Below are 22,822 nucleotides of genomic sequence, written 5' to 3' on the forward strand. Positions count from 1 at the left end.
TGCACCAACTAAGCCTGTACAAACTCAAGGAGTGAGAAAATCAAGGAGAACTAGAGCTCCATCAGTTAGGCTGAATGACTATGAGAGATTTCTTGATCAAGCAATCAGGGAAAATGATGAACTAATTGAAGAATCCATGATGTCTAAGGCATGACTAATCAATCATGTGCAAGCTCTGCATGATGAAAATCGGAAAGCTGCAATGGTTGAGGAACTCAAGGCCATTGAGAAAAACTAGACATAGGAGTTGGTTGAGAACTCAAACAAGAAAGCAATTAATGTAATATGGATTTACAAACTGAAGTTGAAACCATATGATGAAATTGCTAACTACAAATCAAGGTTGGTTGAAAAAGGATTTTTTTTAAGACTTGGAGTAAACTTTAATGAAATTTATGCACTTGTGGCTAGGCTTGAAACAAGCACACTAGTTGTGGCCATAACAACTTACAAAGGCTAGAAAATGCACCAACTTGATGTGAATTATGCATTCCTCAATGGGCCTTTAGAGGAAGAAGTTTATGTGAAGCAATTTTGACATAAAAGGGAAAGAGAAAATGGTGTACATGTTGAGAAAAGCTTTGTATGGATTGAAGCAAGCACCTAGAGCTTGGGACAAGAGGATTGATATCTTCTTAGTCAAGCTAGGTTTCAACAAATGCATATCAGAACATGGTGTTTATGTCAAAGGCTCAAATGAACAAGACCAAGTCATTCTATGTCTTTATGTATATGATTTGTAGGTTACATGTTCAAATGAAAAATAATTGACAAGGTTCAGAGCAAGCATGAAGAATGAGTTTGAAATGTCAGACCTAGAAAATTTGGCATATTTTATATGAATGGAAATTGTGAACACCAAACAAAGAGTTTTTATGCATCAGAAGAAATATGCAGAAGACATCTTGAAGAGGTTTAAGATGAGCAATTGCAATCTTGCAATTACACCTATAGAGACCAAAACCAAATTGAGGAAGGAGTCTGATGATGAACTTGTAGATAACACTTTGTATAAGCAGATCATTGACTCATTGAGGTATCTTTGCAATATAATGCCGAATTTTTGTCATAGTGTGGGATTGGTTAGTAGATTCATGAAGAAACCAAGGCTATGTCATCTACTTGCAGCACACAAGATATTAAGGTACATTAGAGGTACACCTGACCATGGATTATTCATGTCAAATCAACAAAACACAAGAATAGGTGCCAAGGTGTGTAGTTATTTTGATTCAGATTGGCCTAATGATCAAAATGATAGAAAGGGCATAATAGGTAACTTATTCATGCTTGGATCAACACCAATCTCATGGAGTTTAAAGAAGTGAGAAATTATAGCTTTGTCTTCATGTGAAATAGAGTATGTTGCAACCCCTTATGTAGCATGTCAAGCACTTTGGTTGGAGATGATGCTTGAAGAGTTGAGTGTGAGCAACTGTGAGAAAATTAAGTTGCTAGTGAACAATCAGTCAGCAATTGATTTGGAAAACTACCGTATGAGTTATGGTAGGAGCAAGCAAGCACATAGAAAGTAGGTACCATTTTCTTAGGGACCAAGTTAGTTAAGAGAGATTAAGCATGGAACATTGTAAAATTGAGTTGCAATTAGTTGATATTCTGACAAAGCCTCTCAATAAATCAAGTTTTGAAGGTTTGAAGAAGCTAATGGGAATGAGAAGCATGACAAACTGAACTAGGAAGGGTATTGTGGTTAATTCAGACTGCTTTTAGAATATACTTGGGGGTATATCATAGACTCGGGCAGATATATATGTTTTAGTTAGACAAATTGCTTTAAGAATATACCCGAGGGGTATATCATAGACTCGGGCGAGTATATCAGTTTTGTTTATTTAGACAGTTTGTTTTAACTTTAATTTGGTGGCTAGTGTGTCTATATATACCACCACTCATTGTAATTGAAACATACACAATAATCAATAAACTTTTTCTCCAATCACTCTCAAATTTTTTATTTCAATTTATCATCATTTATCAAATAATTTATAAGACATATTACCCCATACTTGCAATAAAATTTTCTATAAATTAATTTAAACTCAATCCAAAATATGTTGACTTAAAAATATTGATTCATATGTTATGATTTGCTTAATCTAAAAAGAGTCTTCAGTTTTTTAACACACTAAAATTTGCTACAACATTAAGAAAATGACTCATAATTACCTACACAAATACTATCTCTGGTTCTTGTTATAAAAAAAATCTATTTTGTGAATATATTGAAAAATTAATATATTTGATTTATTTATAGTCTAAATACATTAATTATTCAATAAATTTAAAAAAAGAAATTACATTAAAGAGAAAATGGCTGTGATAAATTTTAGTGGAATGACATCTTGACCTTATTTAAAGAAGACTTTGTTCGTATAAATTATGAATTTAATGTACAATCCACACTAGATTTATAAAAAAAATATATATTCTAATAAAAAATCATTAACCTATTAAATTATTTAAGTCATTTTAAAATATCAATAGAATCTAATAGAATATACTTTGTTTTATTAAATAATGGTGTAAAATTTTACATCATTACGACATCTTTTATTTTCTATAAAATTATTGTGTTTTCTTCTTATAGTTTGGGAGAGTCTTGGCTACGTTTCCCACCTTTTCTTTGCAATTTTCCTTTCACTTTAATACATATTAGTGATGCTCTATGCGCACTACAATTTGATTAAAAAAAAATAGTGTCTAGCTTTGATAAAGACATAAGTATGTATAGTTATAGTTATATATAGCTTCGGTAGAACACTACATCGCAAATACATTAATAAAGGTGCACATTTATAAAATTTATAAAATTAAGGGTAATGTTATCTTGTGCCCTAAGGACACATGTTAAGAAATAATTGTAGAAATGTTTTCTTGAAACTTGTGCATGATCATTATCAAAATTTTATAATTAATATTTTTATTACTTTTTTTAATATAAACTTTCTATTTATGAATAGCTTAACATGTGCCCTTAGGGCACAAGTTAACATTAGCCTAAAATTAAATATCAAGCAAAAGGAAAAAAAAATACAACGCTACCCCTTTTAGATGCCCAAACTGATAATCTTAAAAACCATATTTATTGTTCTAAAAGACACAAGGTTATTATACATAACTCTTTACACTCTCTATAAAAGATCTACTGTTTTTAGTGCATGAAAATCAAAAGTGTCAAAGGCAATGGTATAAAAACATGTTTTCTCCGAACACGTTTTTTCATATTTAGCCACTTGACTTGAAGCGGTTTTGAGTGTTGTTTGTCTCATAGTAAAACTTCCAGTCCTCAGTCCCACTAGTGGGGAAACCCCAATCAAGTCTACACATGCATGTTTTCCTTATACCGACATATACACCAGAGCATCTGTTGGCCTAAAAGTCGATTTCCTCTCTTGTGGGCCAGTAAAGAAATTCACAGGTGTCTCTTTCTTCACAGATACCCCAACATGCCTAAATATATCGAATAAACACCCCTAACAAAGTCATGTTGGTATTTGAATCCTGGGAACTCCTTATAATGAATAATGTACTCCCCAAATGTATCCAAGTACGTCTTATGGTAATCGGGGCAAACCTCATCAACAGGAAATAAGGGAATTATAAGTTGATATTTAAGGATGATGCGATACTCTACTAGTGACATATGTTGGCCTAAACCGTCAATAATGATCTAAAGGAGAAAATAATGAGCATGCGTTGCTTGCAAACAAACAAAAACTACTTTCTGTCTTGTGGTCATGTCAAACTCTACATCCATGTCCTAAACACTTTTACTAAAAGAAAACTCTCCAAAACATGTTGTGCTTTAGAAGGGACGGTGCCCTTTCTAGTAAAATCCCTAAGGTCAAAATCTGGAATCACAACACTAAGATTAACCAAAGCTCTATCGAAATCAAGGTTCATACCATATATCACAATGCCTATCAACATATGATTCTATAACACCCAAGATTGGGCCATAAAATCCATAAATGGGTATAAGGCAACCTCTATTGTTGAGCGCAAACTCAATCCCCCAAATTTAATAGGCAAAAAATCCTCCATTCACAACTCTTTATCAAACCAAATAGTTATTTTCTCCATATGATTAGGTTGACACATTCTAAGGCCAAAAAAGAGTTTGGCGATACCCATGCAAGAACGAAGTAGAAGAAACTAGCTTTGAGGATCTCTTAGTCGTGGAAAAAGATACATCAACTCAACCTCCCCTACCGCTCTCTTCATGGACAAATCATTGATAAATCCTTCATATCGACTAACACCCCCTCCAAGTAACTTCATCCCTAACATCGGCCCCCCAATGTCTAAAGGAAATAACTCCCCACTAAGTTTACTATCATCACACAAAGACAAAAAGATCTCAGTTTTATGAATATTCAATTCAAGACTTAATTCATGACCGGTCTCCCAAATGATGTCAATGGATTTAGCCACCTCCTCTAAATCCCCTATGATTGTCCCATCATTAAGATATCGAGCATGAATAAGAAGCTTATAATTGTCATTGATCTGATGAGTAAGAGGGTGTAACACAAGGGCAAAAAGGAGAGGACCTAACAGGTCACCTTGCTACACTCTAGTGGCTGATATAAAATGCATGTCCCCAATATACAACATTATTGCCTAAACATAGAGAAACTCAACCCACAAGGAAATAGATGAGCATCTCACCCTCACCTCTCGCAGAGTGGTTGATCGATCTACCAGGTTGAAAGGATTTATGAAGTTTATCGGGAGTATAGTCAAAGAGCCATCTCCATGTCGCTTGCTTAACACCATGTTGGTACTGTGAGAAATGGTCTCATCACCACCGGATACCCAACCCCAAACGGTAAGTCATTGAGATATCGTGTTACATCTTTACTGACCCATTTCATTACAACCTCATATATGAACTGCCTTTAGATATAACCCATAACAATTGATCGTATCCCATCATCAGGCTTCAATAACAATGTCAAAGGTGATAAGGAAACAAACTATGTCAAACTCATCAGACATCTCCATTCCAACCATATGTTAACAACTAGATTGATTGCACCTAAGAGATCTCTAGACACAACATAACCATTTCCACATATTGTGTTCAATAAATGTTGAGCCCGTAAACCATCTCTACCACATGAAGTACCTTTGGGGGAATGACTTAATGCACCTGAAGACAATATCAACTTCAACCCCTAAAGGAAATTCAGAGAACACAATGGTCGACATGGAGGGAGGTAGTTTGTACAAATGTTTAGCCTTCAAAGCTTTAATCATATGTGCATTACAGAGGACAACTCCAAATGACCCCAACACTTTCACAACCGCCGTGAAGTGACCATTTGCAATCTTACGAAGGCATTGCTTGACGTTAGAGCTCACATTTTCATCTTTCTCCTCAATATGAACTCCCTCATGGTCCAACTTATCTTACACAGAGCTTCCTAACACACTATCAACTAACTTGGTAAGACCATTTGCATCCCTCCAAATAGTTAAGCACTCTACCTCGATCCCACATATTCTTAGGCTTGAACACTTGTAAAGTGCAACGAGGAAGAAGTAACATCTGAACCCAAACACATATAGATCTCGACTCAGCAAATATCTTGAAGAGCACATCTTTCAATGCTTGAAAAAAAGCAAGACTACACTTGAGTGATATAATATTTATAGTAAAATATATGTTGTGAAGACTTATATAATAATCTCGCGTTCAATACAATTCTCTCATTTGCATCAAAGTTATCAAAGTATATTGTACATGATTCTTTTTAAAAGAAAAAGAACGGAACTAGACAAAAAGAACTTAAAAAGATATGAAAGAAACATTTTCTGACTACCATTATAAAAATAACATTTAATTTGAAATATGTATTTACAGTTTAAAATATGTTTAATAGATGAGATCGTAAATGCATGAGTCAAATTTTATATACTTTAAAAACAATTCAATTGATAATTATAAAAAAAAAATTAAAAGTATCCGCATATCCTAATCCTAATCCTAATTGTACATCTTTAAATAATGACTCTTGCCACTAAGTGGATTATGAAAATGAGAGTTAAAAGTTAATGAGATAAATATATTAAAGAATTATGAAAAATATATTTAATCTTAATGAGAGTTAAAATTAAATAAAGGATTATCATTAATATATTTAATCTTAATGAGAGTTAAAATTAAATAAAGGATTTAATCTTAATGAGATAAGTTAATGAGAGTTAAAAGTAAATAAAGGATTATGAAGATTAAATAATAAATAAAGGATTATGAAAAATATAAGTTAATGAGATAAATATATTAAAGAAATTTTAAAAAATGTATGTTAAATTTTAATATAAATTTATAATTTATTATTTTATTGTTTTTTTAATATAAATTTTTTATTTATGAGTATTTTAACCTTTGAAGTTAGCATTACCCATAAATACATACCATGTCATGTCGGTCTATGGATGAAACTGCTACCACTATATATTATACACCCTTTTACGATTTCAGAAAATAAATTGTGTATTTACCATTTTGCCACGCTTTCCGTTCTCTTCTTCTCCACCCTCTCGTTAGTCGGCACCAAACGCAGGTCTCCATCACATTGCCCTAACACTCCACCCCAAAAGGTATTCATCTTCTTCTTCTTCTTCTGTCAATTAATTCTTATAATAATAATATTCTTATCTTTTCTTCTTCCTCCCTTGTTATTTTAATTATAATTCACATCATTTTCCCCATGTTTTGATCATGTAATTTAACTCATTCATCAATTTTTTATGTTTTTGATTAAAATTCACAATATTTTATTCATTATGTTATTATTTGTTTATTTCCGTTCAAATTTTACATGTTTTGATATTGCATGTGTATTTGGGAATAATAGCACTTTAATTTTTATTAATTTTTGGCTTTTTTTAAGGGTTGTTGATTAACACCGTGTTCTTTGATTGTTTGTTACAGAAACTATGGAGGGCAAGATGGGGATTTTGTTTCTGATTGTGTTGGGTGCTGCTTGGGTTTGTGATGCAAGAGAATTAGTAAACCCTGGTAACAATATCTTGTTCTCTATTATTTGTTCTAGTATTCACTTTCTCTTTTGTGTTAGTCCTCGCAACCGCGTCGGACTGCAATTGCGGTGTGATTTAAAATCATGTGTCTGACCCTATCAGGAACTGCATCAAACAACTTCTTCAAGTATTTTCATTAAAAATAAATTTTTGAGAACCCTCAAAACTCAATTTATTTATGATGCAATGATTTTATGATGTAATGAAAAATCATTACATCAAAGTATTTTTCGATGATATATTTCAAATACCTCAATCAAAATCCACGCTGCAACGGCCGCAGTGCGCATTGTAGCAACCGCAATCACAACATCTGCAACCACGACCGCAACGGCTGAGGATAGTTTATGTCCCTCTTACCAACAGTCTTACGGTTTTGTTGAGAATTATCCTCAGAACCAGTATAGAATTTGCCAAAATTAAGCTCAAACTGATTTGATGTGTGATTGGAAAAGTTTAAGCACTTAAAGTAAAAACACTTCTAGATTAAATATCATGTGGAAAAATTTTTAAAGAAAATTTTATTCTACACACAATTATAATTTCGAAACACAAATGTAACATCGTTATTTAATATTGTTGATATATTTTTCTCATGCAGAATTAAACAGAAAACCAGACGTGTGTTCAGTTTGTGAGGAATATACAACTCAGGTACTTGATTATCTAAAGGATAACAATACTCAGGTAGAAATCATTGATTCACTTCATGATACATGCCATCAACTCCGGTCTTTAAACCAGCAGGTTTGTCTCTTTTCTGGATTCTGTTTTATTTAGATTTTGTAGTTGTGCTTCTGAGTTCTTGCAAAAATTGAATTTAGTTTCTTGCTTTTCTGTTTACCATTTTAGGGTAGATGTGTGAAGGAATAAGTGCTTATCTGGCCCTATTTTAACTGATCTCTGATTGTTCTGTATTGCACATTTTACAGTGCGGTAAATTGGTGGATTATTACGCTCCACTTTTCTTCTCAGAAATAGCTCCAATAAAGCCTGATGAGGTCTGCGAGAAGTTCAACCTTTGTGAGTCTGCAAAGATTTCTTCACAAGTTCATAGAAATAATAGCTGCGGCCTTTGCAAAGATACCATTGCAGCCTTATTGGTTGAGTTGAATGATCCTGACACTAAGGTTGGTGATTTGACCGACTTACCTTATCCCTCCTTGTTATTGCGAATCAAAAGAGCTCTTTTAAGAATCATTTGTTGAGTCTTGTTATGAATTCTAAAATACATTACTTATAAATAAAGAATATGATATTTATATGTAAATACAAGTGATATAGCAATATTTATATCTAGTGTATCATATAGGAACCTCAACAATTTAGGATTAAAATCATAAATCAAATGACAAGAAAAATTGATAACTTTTTCAGAGATGGAAAAAATTGGCTTACTTCATTGAGGGGCTGTTTGGATGAGCTTATTTGAGCTTATCTACTGCCATAAGTTTTCTGACATTGTTTGGAAGACTTAATCAAAACAGCTTATGACATTTTTCATAAATCTTTTGAACTTATTTTTATAAATTCTTCAAGATAATGAATATTAGTTTCTTAACTGAGACTTTATTGTAAAATGACAGCTAGAGATAATAGAGAAACTTCTGAAGGCTTGCAATTCTGTGGAGAAGTACAAGAAGGAGGTAAAAAACTTATGAGAAATTCCAGCTAGAGATGATATATGATTTTGCTTAATCTTCAAATTCTTTTTACAGTGCAAGAAGGCGGTTTTTGAGTATGGACCGTTGATTCTAGCGAATGCGGAGAAGTTCCTGAAGACAACAGATATATGCACTGCATTACATGCCTGCCCTGCTTCCACTATTGTTATTCAGGAAGCTACAACCATGGAAGAAAAACCATTGCTTTCTGATTCTTAATCATTGGATTGGAAGCTACATTATGGAAGAAATACTATAAGTACATTAAAGATTCATGTGCTTGTTCCTAAATCTGTCCTTCTGCTGAAAAGGTTTAACTCTCATTGATTGTCTAAGATTGTAATTATGGAATGCAAACTTTATAAGCAGTGAAAGTGTTTCTGTATGAAATTATGATTTATGGAAACTGTTGATCATCCTTTTATTTTCTTCATTCTTCCTGCTATATCATTAAAGTGCCATGTTATTTGTCAATTATGTTCATTCACATATTTTGTTATACTTTTTTCTTTTGGAATTCTTGTTATTACTTTGAAGTGCAGAAAATTGCAGGAAAATTATACTTGTTTGAAATGTGTCTTGGTATCTGAAGAAATATGTAAAGAAAGAAAATTTCTCATTATGATAAACTGAATAAGTGAATACAAAAACTGATCAAATCAGTTACAAGGTAACTTATATACAAGATGAGAAAAAGGCTAACTAACCGAAAAACAAAATTAGTTATAATTAATTAAAGTTAAGAGCTAAATGTAACTATGATTAAAGATAACTAGAGTTAAGTTTAAATACAACCAACAATATTAATGATATTAATATTTCCCTTCAAGTTGGATTGGGGATGTTGTAAAGTCTCAATTTGGAAATTAAAACTTAAATGAATTCACATAGTGAAAATATTGGGTCTTGAGAGCGTGATCATGTTTGAATCCATTGGGTCAGTCTATACGGAGCTTTGCTCTGACTTTAAACGGAGTCCTCGTTAGTGGATGATGGAATTGATCCTCTTGGATTAGTCGTAAGGCTGGATATTAAGATTTTAAAAAAAATGATAGTCAATTTTGATATGTTTAATACGATTTTTTTAAAATAATTACTATTTTTCAAAAAAAGTCCTTAAATAATCATATTTTTAAAAAATCAAATTAATCATTTTTCAAATAATTTTTTTTTGTCCCTAAGAGGATGCCTCATTGATGCATGCACTTATTTTTTAGTCTAAGGCTCATGGTCATGTGTCATGTCATTGTTTGTGATACATGCATGCAACCTTTATGAGCATGTGTCATAGTCTGTGATTACTGTTTTTCTTATATATATAAATCATTCCCTCCCCACCATTTCCCATCCATCTTCTATTTCTCTCCTTTAATTTTTCCTTAAGATGTCGTCTTATATTATCAAGAGAAATGACAATTTGATTTATTCGGCAGTAAAACTTTCGATGAAGATCCGAGTTTTAATCACAGAGACTTTCGAGCATCTTCAGAGGAGCTTGGTTGTTAGATGGAGACATAGAAGACAGTGAAAAGATCAGAAGAATTGGAAGACCTGTTACATCGTTATAAACAATAATGGAGAACTTCGTATATGGGAGTCAGTTAAAACTGGCAGTGATTGTCATATTATGATGCATAGTTCAGGTGAAATTATTCTGATGATTGTAATCGCATAGATATGTTGTTTAGTCGTTTTATTTGTTTGTCGTGTTATTGTTTTAATTGTTGTAACTGAAAGTTGTAATCTTTATGAAAAGAACGTTGTTTTCAATATTAAATTAAATGGTTACAAAAAATAAATTTCATATAAAAGGCAGAACTAAAAGTGAATTATTTAATTATGTTATGGAGCTTGCTCTAACATTGGGATAATTTGTATCATTGTGTTCGGGATGACGGCATGAACTACATAATTTCACCATTTTATTCGCTGTATCCATTTCGGTTTGAATATGTTATTAGGGCGATGTTTTTTCTTTCTTCACATATTTCCATTATGTCAAACTATTCCTCATTGATATGTATGCCAATAATCCTCCTTTCCTACCACCGGAAAGCTATTGTTATACACATTTCATAAGTTTATGATATTGTAAACGGCGGATAGTAGGTTAAAAGGGTCCTGCCGAACATGTGAACATGCCGCTATGACATGGGAGTAAGGCATACAGAAGGTTTTAGAACTTTTCGTAATGACACCAATATTTATCTAGTTCGACCCGATAGTACCCCTTGGTCTCCCCTCATTGTTGTCCATTGTCTCATCTACACTGAATCAACCTTTACGACTGTCAAACATTGTGATTACATGTGTGTTAGCTTTGGCAGCTTCCTCATTAATAAACTTCATAGAACTTCCACTGAACAGTTGCCCCGATTGTAACACTGAACTCCATTTTGAACGTCTGGTCTCAAACAGTGACCCTAAACTAAAATAGGTTGCTCTCACCAAAGCGGTTATCGATAAGTTTCAGATGCCTTTGAAGATAGAGTTCATTGATTTTACAAGATTGGTTGTCATGTGGCCCACTCATTGAGTATTGTAAAATGCCCTGGTCCACTTCTCCACTGGAATATTATCGATCCACCTTAATGCATATGTATTTGTCAATCTAATCTCTTTGCGGTAATGTTGGAACGAAGGTTCTGGTAATGCATACCCTGCCTGCGTTCATAACTTTCTTCTGAAGTGTCTTGTCTTTGATCTCTCGCATAAAATTTTGAGCGATATGTCTAATGCAGTAGACATGTGTAGAAGAAGGATCTTGCCAGTCGTTATCAAGGTTTTTGTATTCACTCTCAATAGATGGATGTCTGTCTGAAATCAAACATAAGTTAGATTATGGAGCAACGTGTAATTTGAGATTCTTTAGAAAGAAACTCCATCCACCAACAGTCTCCCATTCAACCAGAGCGAAGGCCATTGGAAAAATATTGTTGTTGCCATCTTGTGCCACTGCCATGAGTAGCGTTCCTTTATATTTCTCGTACAAGCATGTTCCATTAATTTTAATAATAGATTTGCTGAGTGCAAAACCTTTGATGCATGGTTCCTACACCCATAAGAGTCAGTGGAATACTACATTTCCACTAACCCAAGTTCTGTCTAGGGTATATGTCGGTAGGGTCTCCAAAATTGCAACAGTCCCTGGAGCATAATGCTTAAGTGCCACCAAGTATCGTGGAAGTTCTTTGTACGAATCCTTCCAATTTTCGTATACTTGTTCAACCGCCTTAGTTCTATCTATCTATTCCTTCATGTACGAGTGAGTATAATCATATCGTGTAACGATATGCGAGATTATTGTCCTCACCTTCAATGGCGGATCCTTGCTAAAGACAAATAATATTTCATTGCATATTAGCTGAGAGTTGAGTTTGCGATGATCCTACATGTGATTATGCAAGTGTGAGGTGGACCCATATAACGTATCTCCTAATAATCATTCCTCTTCCGATAAGATGTTGTCAGCCGAAACATGCAGAGCACGTTACGACACAAAATCTTATACCTCGTCACATTAGTGCGATTGATGGTATAATTAGTTGAGATTTCCATGTGAATTTGTTTTATAGCTATCACACAGTCTTATTTTATGTGAAACTTGTATCCAACTTTTAAAGCTCCATCCGTCTGCATATACAGATTGTAAATATATCCGAGGATGGTTTGTCTACACCCAAGTTCAAGTTTGTCATGTGCTGAGGCGGACAATACACATGACTCGAAGGTAACGACTCTTGCTCGTGGTTGACAATGTCATCGCCCACAATATGATCAATCAATAGCTCATCTTTTCTTCTTCCTCGTCAATATAATCGACTTTGGCTTGTTCGTCGTCGTCAATTTCGTAAAAAACTTGTGAAAGATTTGTTGGTGTAAGCCCTAGAGGCCAATATTTATGTACTTGTATCGAATTATTTATTAATAATAAAAGGCTTTTTCTTTATTATGTTTGTTTAATAAAGTCCTTAGAATAACTAGTCTATTTAATGTATCAAGTGTGACTTAATCATGAGATCACATTAAACATAAGGACACTATTCTTAAAGTATTCGTAGTCGAGCTTTATTGTGAAGTGGGATAACATTAAAGCATTAAGACTATTATGTATATAGACTGATGATCACATCTCATGGATCATGGATAAGGAGTTATCAAATCTTAAACATAGGTATGAATATTAAGAGTAATATTTATACTGGATTGACCCGCTATGAGAATACTATATAGAATGTTATGAAAAGTGTCATAAGTTATTCTCATGGTGATAATGGTGTATACCATCCTTTGACCTGAAACCACTATGGACCCTAGATGTAGAGTCGAGTGCCTTATTGTTGATCAAACATTATCCGTAACTGGATGACCATAAAGACAGTTGATGGATACTCCACGAAGCATGCTAAAGGACATGAGTGACCTAGATGGAATTTTCCCATCCTGCGTAACAGGATAAATGCCTATGGGCCCAATATTGAACTGGACAAGGATGACACAGTCTATGCTTTGGGTTCAATATAGACATAAGGGAAAAAAGGGTAATTGTACACATAAGTATTATCACAAAAGGATTTGTCAGATCACATGACATTTCGTGTCTTGGGTAGCAGTGATGTGTTGCTAGATACCGCTCACTATTTATTATGTTAAATACGTGATTTAATATGATTGTCAATGTCGCGAAAACCTACAGGGTCACATACAAAAGGACGGATTGAGGAGAGATAGAGTAACTAAGGAACACCGTAAGGTACGGTGCACTTAAGTGAATTGTAGAACATCGTAAGGTACAGTGTACTTAAGTAGAATGCGAAATATGGTAAAGTACCACGCGCTTAAGTGATTTTGGCATATTATAAGATATGGGCCACATACACTTAAGTGGGCTTTTTTAGCTTACATCCCACACAAGTGGTTCTATAAATAGAACCCTTGTGCAGAAGCATTTGTGTAGTTGCAATTTCGTTTCTCTCTCTCTCTCTCTCTCTCTCACACACACACACACACACACACACACACACACACACACACACACACACACACTCAAAGCCTTCATTCATAGCAGCTAGCACTGAGATTGAAGGAATCCATTCGAGTGGACTGAGTAGAGGCGTTGTCGCCGTTCAACGTTCGTGATCGCTCTGTAGATCTGCACCAAAGGTCTTAATCTCTATAAGAGGTAACGATTCTATCACTGATCATGCCCATTCGTAAGGATCACTAAAGGAGAAAAAATTTAAATTCCGCTGCATTTTGGATCGCCCTTCTCTTTCAAGACTAACGATCTGAGACAACTGATTTTGTTGTAGTAAAATATACAAGTAAATATCGTTGAACTTGAAATGTTTATGAGTTTAAAACATATTTTGAACATCTTCATCATCTTGAACCTTTAGCTGAAAAAACTTAACTTGGTTGTTGACAAAAATAACTAGATTTTTGTAAATGATTTGTGACATGGACCACACTGTAACTTCGCCTCTATTCTCTCTTTCAAATGCGAAAAATTTGATCTTCTATTTAATATACACTGGGTAACATCGGTATTACGAAAATTAAAACCGAATAATTCACATTCAAATATCTCACCATTTATGTGAGTATTGATCATGTATTGTGGTGAAAGAGCCACTTTGTGAAAATTTTGGTTTGCTAGTAGCGTATTTTCGTTTGTTTGTAGTATATTTTGGTGGTGATAATACAATGTAACTTGGTTCAAAAACGAATACGTGTGCATTTAACTAGGCTGGAAAAAGCATCAACCAAAATTTACTCATGCGCCATAAGCAATGGCGAATGTCTTATATGCTTTACATAAGCGCCATTGCTTATGGCTTGTCACGTGTTCTGCAACCATGCATGCATGCCATGCTGATTTCTAGCATTCCTAACCTGCAAAACTGCCATGTTGCACTGCATGCATGCCCCTAGGACTCGCCACTTTGACTGGCGCATGTGTGGAAAGTAAGCCCACGTGCCATAGGCTATGACACATTAGTGTTTGTTTGCATGCAAGAAAACTTCCACGTGATTGCATTGATCCTATATAAAAATGTTTTTATCTCAATACATTTCTATAAAAAAAATCAACAAACACATTTTATCAACAACAAACACACAAAACATTCCAAAATATGGCTCTATTAACCATGGGTGAGACACATAGAGGAACCATCAACAAAATTGCGGAGTGTGTAAGTCATTATTTCAAATCTATTACTAAATTTATCGCTACATTACTATATTTCTCATTAATCATTTTCCTTAATTATTTTTTATATTATTTTTTGTTAGGATCCAAAGAGATTTCATTGTCGTGTACATGAATATATCCCACACGACGAATTGATAGAATCGTATTTACGAGCACTCGGTTTTGGTAATTTACTCAACATAGTCTCATACTCTGTTGATTACAAATTTATCCTCGCTTTAGTAGAAAGATGGAGACCCAAGACACGCACATTTCACCTTCCGCTCCGTGAATGTATCGTTAAACTAGAGGACATGTACATGTTGTTGGGTTTATCTATCGAAGGTAGGGTTGTTAATGGTCGAGTTAACCAAGATAACACAATATGCGAACAACTTTTGGGTGCCCTTTTGTTTGAAGACACAACAAGGGGTCAATGTATTAATTTAAAGTATCTTAAACAACATTATTCAAGTAAGATATTAACTGAAGATTCGATCGAGGATAAAAAAATAATTAAAATTCGATGTTATATTATATTACTATTTGATAATTTTTTATTTCCTGAAACTACCGGTAATATGTAAATATTATGTATTTACTTTTGTTAAGAAACATAAATAAAATAAGAACATATAGTTGGAGTTCATCTATTTTGTCCCATGTATATAGTTCTTTGTGTAAAAACGCACAAAAGTGTACTTGTTCATTTTATTGTTGCACTTTTTTGCTCCAATAACGGGGTTGGTCGAGAATGTTGTCACTCGCCCCCGTCAACGAGAACAGCTTCACATTCCCATACGCGACAGTAAGTTTATCTCATTATTTCCATTTGCTTACTTTATACTAAAACTAACTATAAATAATTTATTTTCACTCTTTTCGATTTAGGTGGTCTATTCTAGGGATGAACTACAACAAATATCCCAAACACACTATAACGGTCTATCGAAATCTTATAGATCACCTTTGATCGAATGATGTATTACAACTAAATAACTCGTCATCTTGTTAATTTAGTTTTAACATTACCAATTTAAAAATATTTTAATCATGTATTTTTCCTCTATAGTTTACCTGGAGGCCATATCCGGGTCTCGACCATGAGATTAACCCCGAGGATGTTGCAGTTTGGACTGCAAAACCAACAATAATCAGGTTCACTACTGTGGAGATGCACCAGATTGACTATGTCAAATTGTAATTCGGCATGCAGCAACAAATCTCAGACCCTCCGACGTGTTTAGGACAATGGCATCAAATAAGAGTCGATGCCCAATGAAATTATTCCGATTGGAGAGAGTTCGCTAGGGAGGCATGTCATCAATGGAAGCATCGATATCAACGGATCATAAACGAACCTATCATGCATGATGTTAGACCAACTCTAAATTATATGAACTAATATACATCGATTACAATGACACGATTTGTGTTTGACCTAAGGTATTTGATCGACCCACGTCAACGGGCTTCGTCATCATACGCCCAACAATCAACCCCCGCCCGACAACCAACGCTACAACATTATCAACCCATCCAAACCCCACAACATCACCATACCAGATACACCCAACAACCAATTGAACATGATTATGAACCCACATACACCTAACCCCGCAACCAATTCATGTCACACACCCAAATACAAAACCAAGAGCATGACCCATACTACCAATAACCATATGTTTCCACCATGTCTTACTATATCCTCGAAGAGGTATATGATTCCATCTCATCCAACCATAACACCCCAACAATGTACACCCAAACATCACACCACCAAAGCACTCAAACATCACATCGTCAAAGCACCCAACCAACACATGTCTTTCAAATACCACAAGAACCATTACTTCGTTTCCACAATGATTCGTTGTCCAAATTCAACCAACTAGCCCGCCAACACGTAATCCAACTAACACGAACCAACTACAATAACATGGGCACCAAACTCAATTACGGCAACACCGACTACTTGGGAGATATGATCGAAGATTTTTTTAGATAAAACTAATATCCCAGGAACCCCGCACCAGTCACCTTTGGCTCGGGTGAATACTAGGAGACCCCAAATACCACGGGAAATTTGTGGGAGACCTAAAAGGCAAGCGAATACGTCGGGGTATGGAACCAGTGGACATTACAATTGAGCGGGTCATTAAAATTCTCTCCAATCATTGTGTAATTCTATTTGATGGGATAATATTATGATTTATTTTTTATTAAACATTTGATTTATAATTATTTTGTTGTTAAAGTAATTTATAAAAAAATAACACAGTAGCCATGGCGCATGCTCCTAAAGGTTGCACGCATGCGCCTCAGACAGTGGCATGACACGTGACCATGTGCCACAGGCATTGGCAACTTAGACTAAAAAAAGAGTGCATACGCCACAGGCAGTGATGCATCCTCTTAGGGGAGAATTTTTTTTGTCTGAAAGGTGATTACTTTGGTTTTTTTTCTTAAATGTGGTTATTTTTTAGGGATTTTTTTTTAAAAAATGGTTATTTAAAAAAAATCCTTAGTACGCTTATGAAATGTAGGTTTATGAGTCAAGTAAATAGTTGAAACATTATTATAACATATTGAAGTATGAACATGTCGTGTAATCTGCAAATCAGAAAGCAGATAATTTAATAATTGAACCTCACAATAAATACTTATTGAGGCTCTGTATTTGGCTTCAGAGAAGGATCTAGATTAGGTGTGGCAAACAGGCATGTCCATCCTGTTTAGACCTGCTCCCTAAAAATTCGCAAAAAAATGAGGACGGGGCTAAACAGGCCCGTGGGAACTGTGTTATTTTAGCCTAAAAATGAAAAACCTTATTGATTAGAAAAATAGCAAGTGTACTATTTTGCCTATGTAGTAATAATGAGGAAAGTTCCCCAAATGTTGATCTCAAGGACTGTGTATTAATAATGAGTTCTAATTGTCGTTTAATCAAACAAAAACTAAAGTTGGGATTTGTTGTGCGGATTTATATAAAAATAATTGTGCACAGAATAAATAGATTATTTAAATGGCTTTGACAGATATGAGCATCATGCTAGAGAGAGTGTATGATTCTTTCTTGTAGCAACTATGAATCATCATTGCAACAACATATTTTACATAATCAATATTAGTTCTTAAAGTTGTTTTCTCCTAAATCCTTAGTGAGAAAACCTTTAATCATTCATCCCAAATTACTATGCTCATAGATGATTACTGATGAAATTAAGCATTACTATATCAAGAATTATCTGGTTATTATAGGGTAACCCTAGTCCTAAGATATATCTACCATAGCATATTCTCATGAAAGCATTACCAAAGGTGGTCCAACCTAGTTGTTCATCATACATCAATCTCAGTTTTTCCGAAAGAGAAAGCATTACAAATATCAAGAGAATAATTTAATTATGAAAAACACATTGTTATTGCAAATAGAGAATCATAGTCATTATAGATCCAAATCAGAGACACCCCCTAACATTGGGGAGTTTAGCTACTCATAATATTCAATAAAAACAAAATACAAAGTTTAGATATTACGGGTACTAAGATGAAATTGAATCTTCAATCGCTTCCGTTCATGAAAATCAGTCTTTCACCAAAGCTTTTGTGTTCTCCAATCTTTCTCTATGCATTTTTGCCGTCCAAGAAGAAGTCCCCTCAAATGTGATAGCAATTTCGCTTAAATAGAGAAATACCCCTTTTTCAGATTCCTCTAGTCAATCCAATTTTTCTGGACAATAAGATCAGGTCTGAAAATAGATCAATCAACAATAATTTCCAACTGAAGCTGGGGGTTTATGTCTGTTATGACCAATAGCAGGTGTTACAGGTGGCCGTAGCAGGCCACTGGTTCTGGCTTGCCAACTGAAGCTAGAGGTTTATGTCTGCTACGGTCAATAGCAGGTGCTACGAGTGTTCGTAGTAGGCCATTGGTTCTGGCTTGCCAACTGAAATTGGAGGGTTATGTCTGCTACAGTCAGTAGCAGGTGCTACAGGTGGCCGTAACAGACCACTATTTCTGTTCCTTTTCCTTTTAACTAGGGTTTCAACTACTTCTCTTCTACAGCCTATAGCAGGTGCTACGAGTGGTCGTAGCAGCCCACTGTTCCTTGGGCCATATTCTCATATTCTTTGCAATTCTTCATAGTTTTTAGCCGAAGTCCTTCTTGAACATTTATTTGATCCTGAAAACAGTAAAAACACACAACCAAAGCATAAAATATGGAAAACGGAAACAAATTAATGAAAAACAGTGAAAAGATTAAATGACATTAACGATAAAAGAAGGTGTAAAAACCACTTAAACCATATGAAAAATGCAAATAACTCGCCTAATTTCACATGTTAAAAAGATAATAATTATAGCACAAATGGTGATTGTTCACAACCCCAAATTTAGCTTGTTGCTTGTTGTCAAGAAACTTTAAGTACAAAGAACTCATGTCATTCCCAAATGAAAGAAAAACTTTTCACGTACCACCATACCTCTAAGATCTTCCATGATCCTAATTTGTTGACACCTTTGGTTTTTTATTGGATTACTGAGGTCGATTGATTGACCACACCTTCACTTGAAAGTAATGATTCACCCATCACCTCAATTCACACTCTCACCAAATCTCTCAGGTGTTAATATGTTGTACACTCAAAATTCATAGTATGCAATACCATACAATAGGCTTGAATAAATTCTCTTTTGATATCAAGGTGCACGACACACACACACACACACACACACACACACACACACACAATATTTGAAGTCTTTATGATTGTAACGGGGCTAGAGTTAAGGTGGGATAATTTTGGAAAAGTATGCTAAGTTTCATAGTCAATACGATCATTATCTTCACTATGCTCATTCTGATGGATTAGTGCTGGAATTATTTCTTGTGCTGGTCCTTTAGGATTAATTATTATCGAGGATTCAACTTTTGAATATGTCTTTATTTTCAATGTCCGCTGACTTCTCTTTCTTTCAAGTGCCATGATGATTATTTTTCTATTATTCATTTCAATTTGATTTTCAAATTTGCATCTTTTTTTTTCAATCATTAGGTGCCCTCATTTGTACTAACACTGCCAGTTACCCCAAACTTTAAAGGTTGTTATCCCAACAACAACCTTAAACTTAGAATGAACATGGATCTGATAACTCACATAAATACTCTGAACATGGTGGGGGAGTGTTCAGGCCATAGGTTAATATGATGTGGTTTTTAAAACAAACAAATGGATAAAGGCTTAAATAGGGTTAACAATGGATAATAATAAAACGGATGGCTAGAAAGGCTCAGGGGTAAAAAAAAAGTGCCTCAATGTGTGTAGTCATGCAACCGAAATCAGAAAAGAACGTATGCAAGTTCTGAATGATAAAGACATATCTGCATGCTCTCTTATGATGTATATTGTATTTGCCTTTTTCTACTATCACCATGTTGGGTAGAGCTGACAATCTCCACGGTACCTCTTGCTCGATGTGGTTTCTCAATCAGTTGTGGTAAACCTGCTCAACTTCCAGTCCAACTCAATTAAACCAATCTGATCATTTAGAAGTATATATAAAAAATATTTTGGCGAGTTAACATGCATAGAGGACACACTTGCCTTCAGTTTGGGTACTTTTTGCACAACCATTAAAGCTACAATTATCATATTACTAGATAAAAGTAAACAACTAGAAAATAAAACACTTAAAGCAAATAAAACTCATAAATTAATATAAAATTGAAACTATAAAATAAAAATTACGAATACTTTCCCTGGGTTGCCTCCCAAGCAACACTCATTTATCGTTATTAGCTTGACGTTTTATTCCTCCTGTTAGGGGGGGGGGGGACTTCAGCTTTCACACCTTGTTGCACTTCTTTTCCAAAACTAAGAAATCATATTTTTCAGACATATGGACTCCTTTATGCCACAAGTCCTTTCCAACTTCCATATCCTTACCTTGATGTCGCTTTCTCTTCTTTCTCATGGCTTTTGGAATGGAAATATGAGTTTTTCCACTCGGAGTTGCTAATGGAGGTGATATCAGTTGAGATGGTCTTCCACTGTTCCTTGGACCATACTTTTCTTATTCTTCACAATTCTTCACAGTTTTTAGCCGAAATCCTTCTTGAACATTTGATTGATCCTGAAAACAGTAAAAACACACAACCCAAGCATTAAATGCGGAAAACAGAAACAAATTGATGAAAAATAGTGAAAAGATTAAATGACATTAACGGTAAAAGAAGGTGTAAAAACCACTTAAACCATATGAAAAATGCAAATAACTTGCCTACTTTCACCTGTTAAAATGATAATAACTATAACACAAATGGTGAGTGGTCATTTATTTTAATGCTCGTGTCTACAAAAGCCTGCAAAAAATGGGTAAGGTATGACAAACATATTAGAGGGAGCGGATCTAAAGCCTTGTCCCGTCTCGCGAAAAAGTGCGGGAAAAATGAGCATGCCCAACGGACGAGGCTCATTTTTCCATCCCTAATCTAGATATTGTGGACTGTTTTTTTAGATTTCCAAAAAATTAAAGTAGAGTTTAAAAAGACACAGTAGCCAGTAATAGACTTGCGAGTATCCAAACAACAAGCCTAGTCTGAATAAAAGAAATTAGATAATTGTAGAGAATTACAAGAAAAGAAAAAAAAAATAAGTAGGAGTAAATTTTATGTATGTAAGTACACGAGTAACACCATGGAAATGAGATTCTAGATTCTTAAATACAAACTGACTAAGTTGCTAAACAAAAAAAATCTATATTCAATATGGTATGTGTGAGATAAATTAATTGACCTATCAACCTTTTATAAGCTGAATGATCTAGATTAACAGGGCAACCTTTAACAGTAAGTTTAGTGGAAGATTAAAGAGGGTGGTAGCAGGCTTGGTAACAAAAGTACCCTATGAATCACAAACTCTGACACGGGTACGACACGACACAGACACTGATAATGTTAAAATATAGAACACCGACACTGCTACATATAAGATAATACTTCAGCTTTATTTCCATCTATGATTAAAAAAGTTGAAAATATTTGAATCAAAATTAATATCGTTAATTCTTTATTGATAATATTATTTAAATACACGTTTAACATTTTTTTAATTTATGTGAGATTTGTCCAAAACATGTATAAATGTAGGTTGAAACAAATAAGAAAAAAAAATTGTTTGAAACATTAGTCTGAATTGTCTGACAAATATGTTATGAGTGTCATAGGGTGTCAACGATTGATTCGAAGAGTGTCGAAGTAAAGAAAAAACCATTTTTTAGTGGACACTTGTCTAACTTTTTCGACACTTCTTTGATTTTTTCGACACATGTTGTACGAGTGTCATACAAGTGTCAGACACCGCGACACCTTTACTCCTAAAATTGTTTGTGCTTCGTAGAGGGTACCATTGTCACAAAGTAGTTTAAGGGTATATTTTTTCTAATTTGATGAGATATCAGATTTAGTACGAGCAACTTTTAGTCCAAGAAAAATCTTAAGGACCTGAATTTTTACTTTTACTTTTGAATAGGGTATCTAGAACTTGTTTAACATGTTACATCTTAGTCATTGAGTTACCAGTAAGCACTATGTCATCAACATAGGCTAATAAAGATGTAAGTTGAGAAGAAAATGCCTTGATAACCAAGGAGTCATCAACTTGAGACCTAAAGATGAATGAAACAACTAGTACATTAGCAATGATAATTTTGTAATTAACTTGATCTAATATTAATTATAGTAGAATGATTTAAAGGTTGAACAATAGGAGATGATATAGGAGAAGAAAATAAAGAAGAATTTAAATTTGATTACACTTCTAGAAATAAAAATCTAATGAAAAGACAAATCATATAAGATGCCCTATAATAAGTGGTTCTTTC

General features: G+C 34.2%; 1 protein-coding gene across 2 annotated transcripts; it reads left to right on the forward strand.

The window, feature by feature from the left end:
* Positions 1 to 6,450: 6,450 nt before the first annotated feature.
* Positions 6,451 to 9,168, forward strand: LOC127105717 (uncharacterized). Of its 2 annotated transcripts, none has more exons than XM_051042913.1 (6): positions 6,451 to 6,630; positions 6,965 to 7,051; positions 7,673 to 7,818; positions 8,004 to 8,201; positions 8,658 to 8,717; positions 8,790 to 9,168. In XM_051042913.1, the coding sequence occupies exons 2-6, from the start codon at positions 6,970 to 6,972 to the stop codon at positions 8,952 to 8,954; spliced, it is 651 nt and encodes a 216-aa protein (XP_050898870.1). In that variant the 5' UTR covers positions 6,451 to 6,630; positions 6,965 to 6,969; the 3' UTR covers positions 8,955 to 9,168. The 2 variants fall into 2 exon arrangements, with proteins under 2 accessions (XP_050898870.1, XP_050898871.1); XM_051042914.1 differs by lacking the exon at positions 6,451 to 6,630 and adding an exon at positions 6,664 to 6,753.
* The last annotated feature ends 13,654 nt before the right edge of the window (positions 9,169 to 22,822 follow it).

This window comes from Lathyrus oleraceus, chromosome 7 (assembly GCF_024323335.1).
Source record: "Lathyrus oleraceus cultivar Zhongwan6 chromosome 7, CAAS_Psat_ZW6_1.0, whole genome shotgun sequence".
Classification (NCBI taxonomy): Eukaryota; Viridiplantae; Streptophyta; class Magnoliopsida; order Fabales; family Fabaceae; genus Lathyrus; species Lathyrus oleraceus.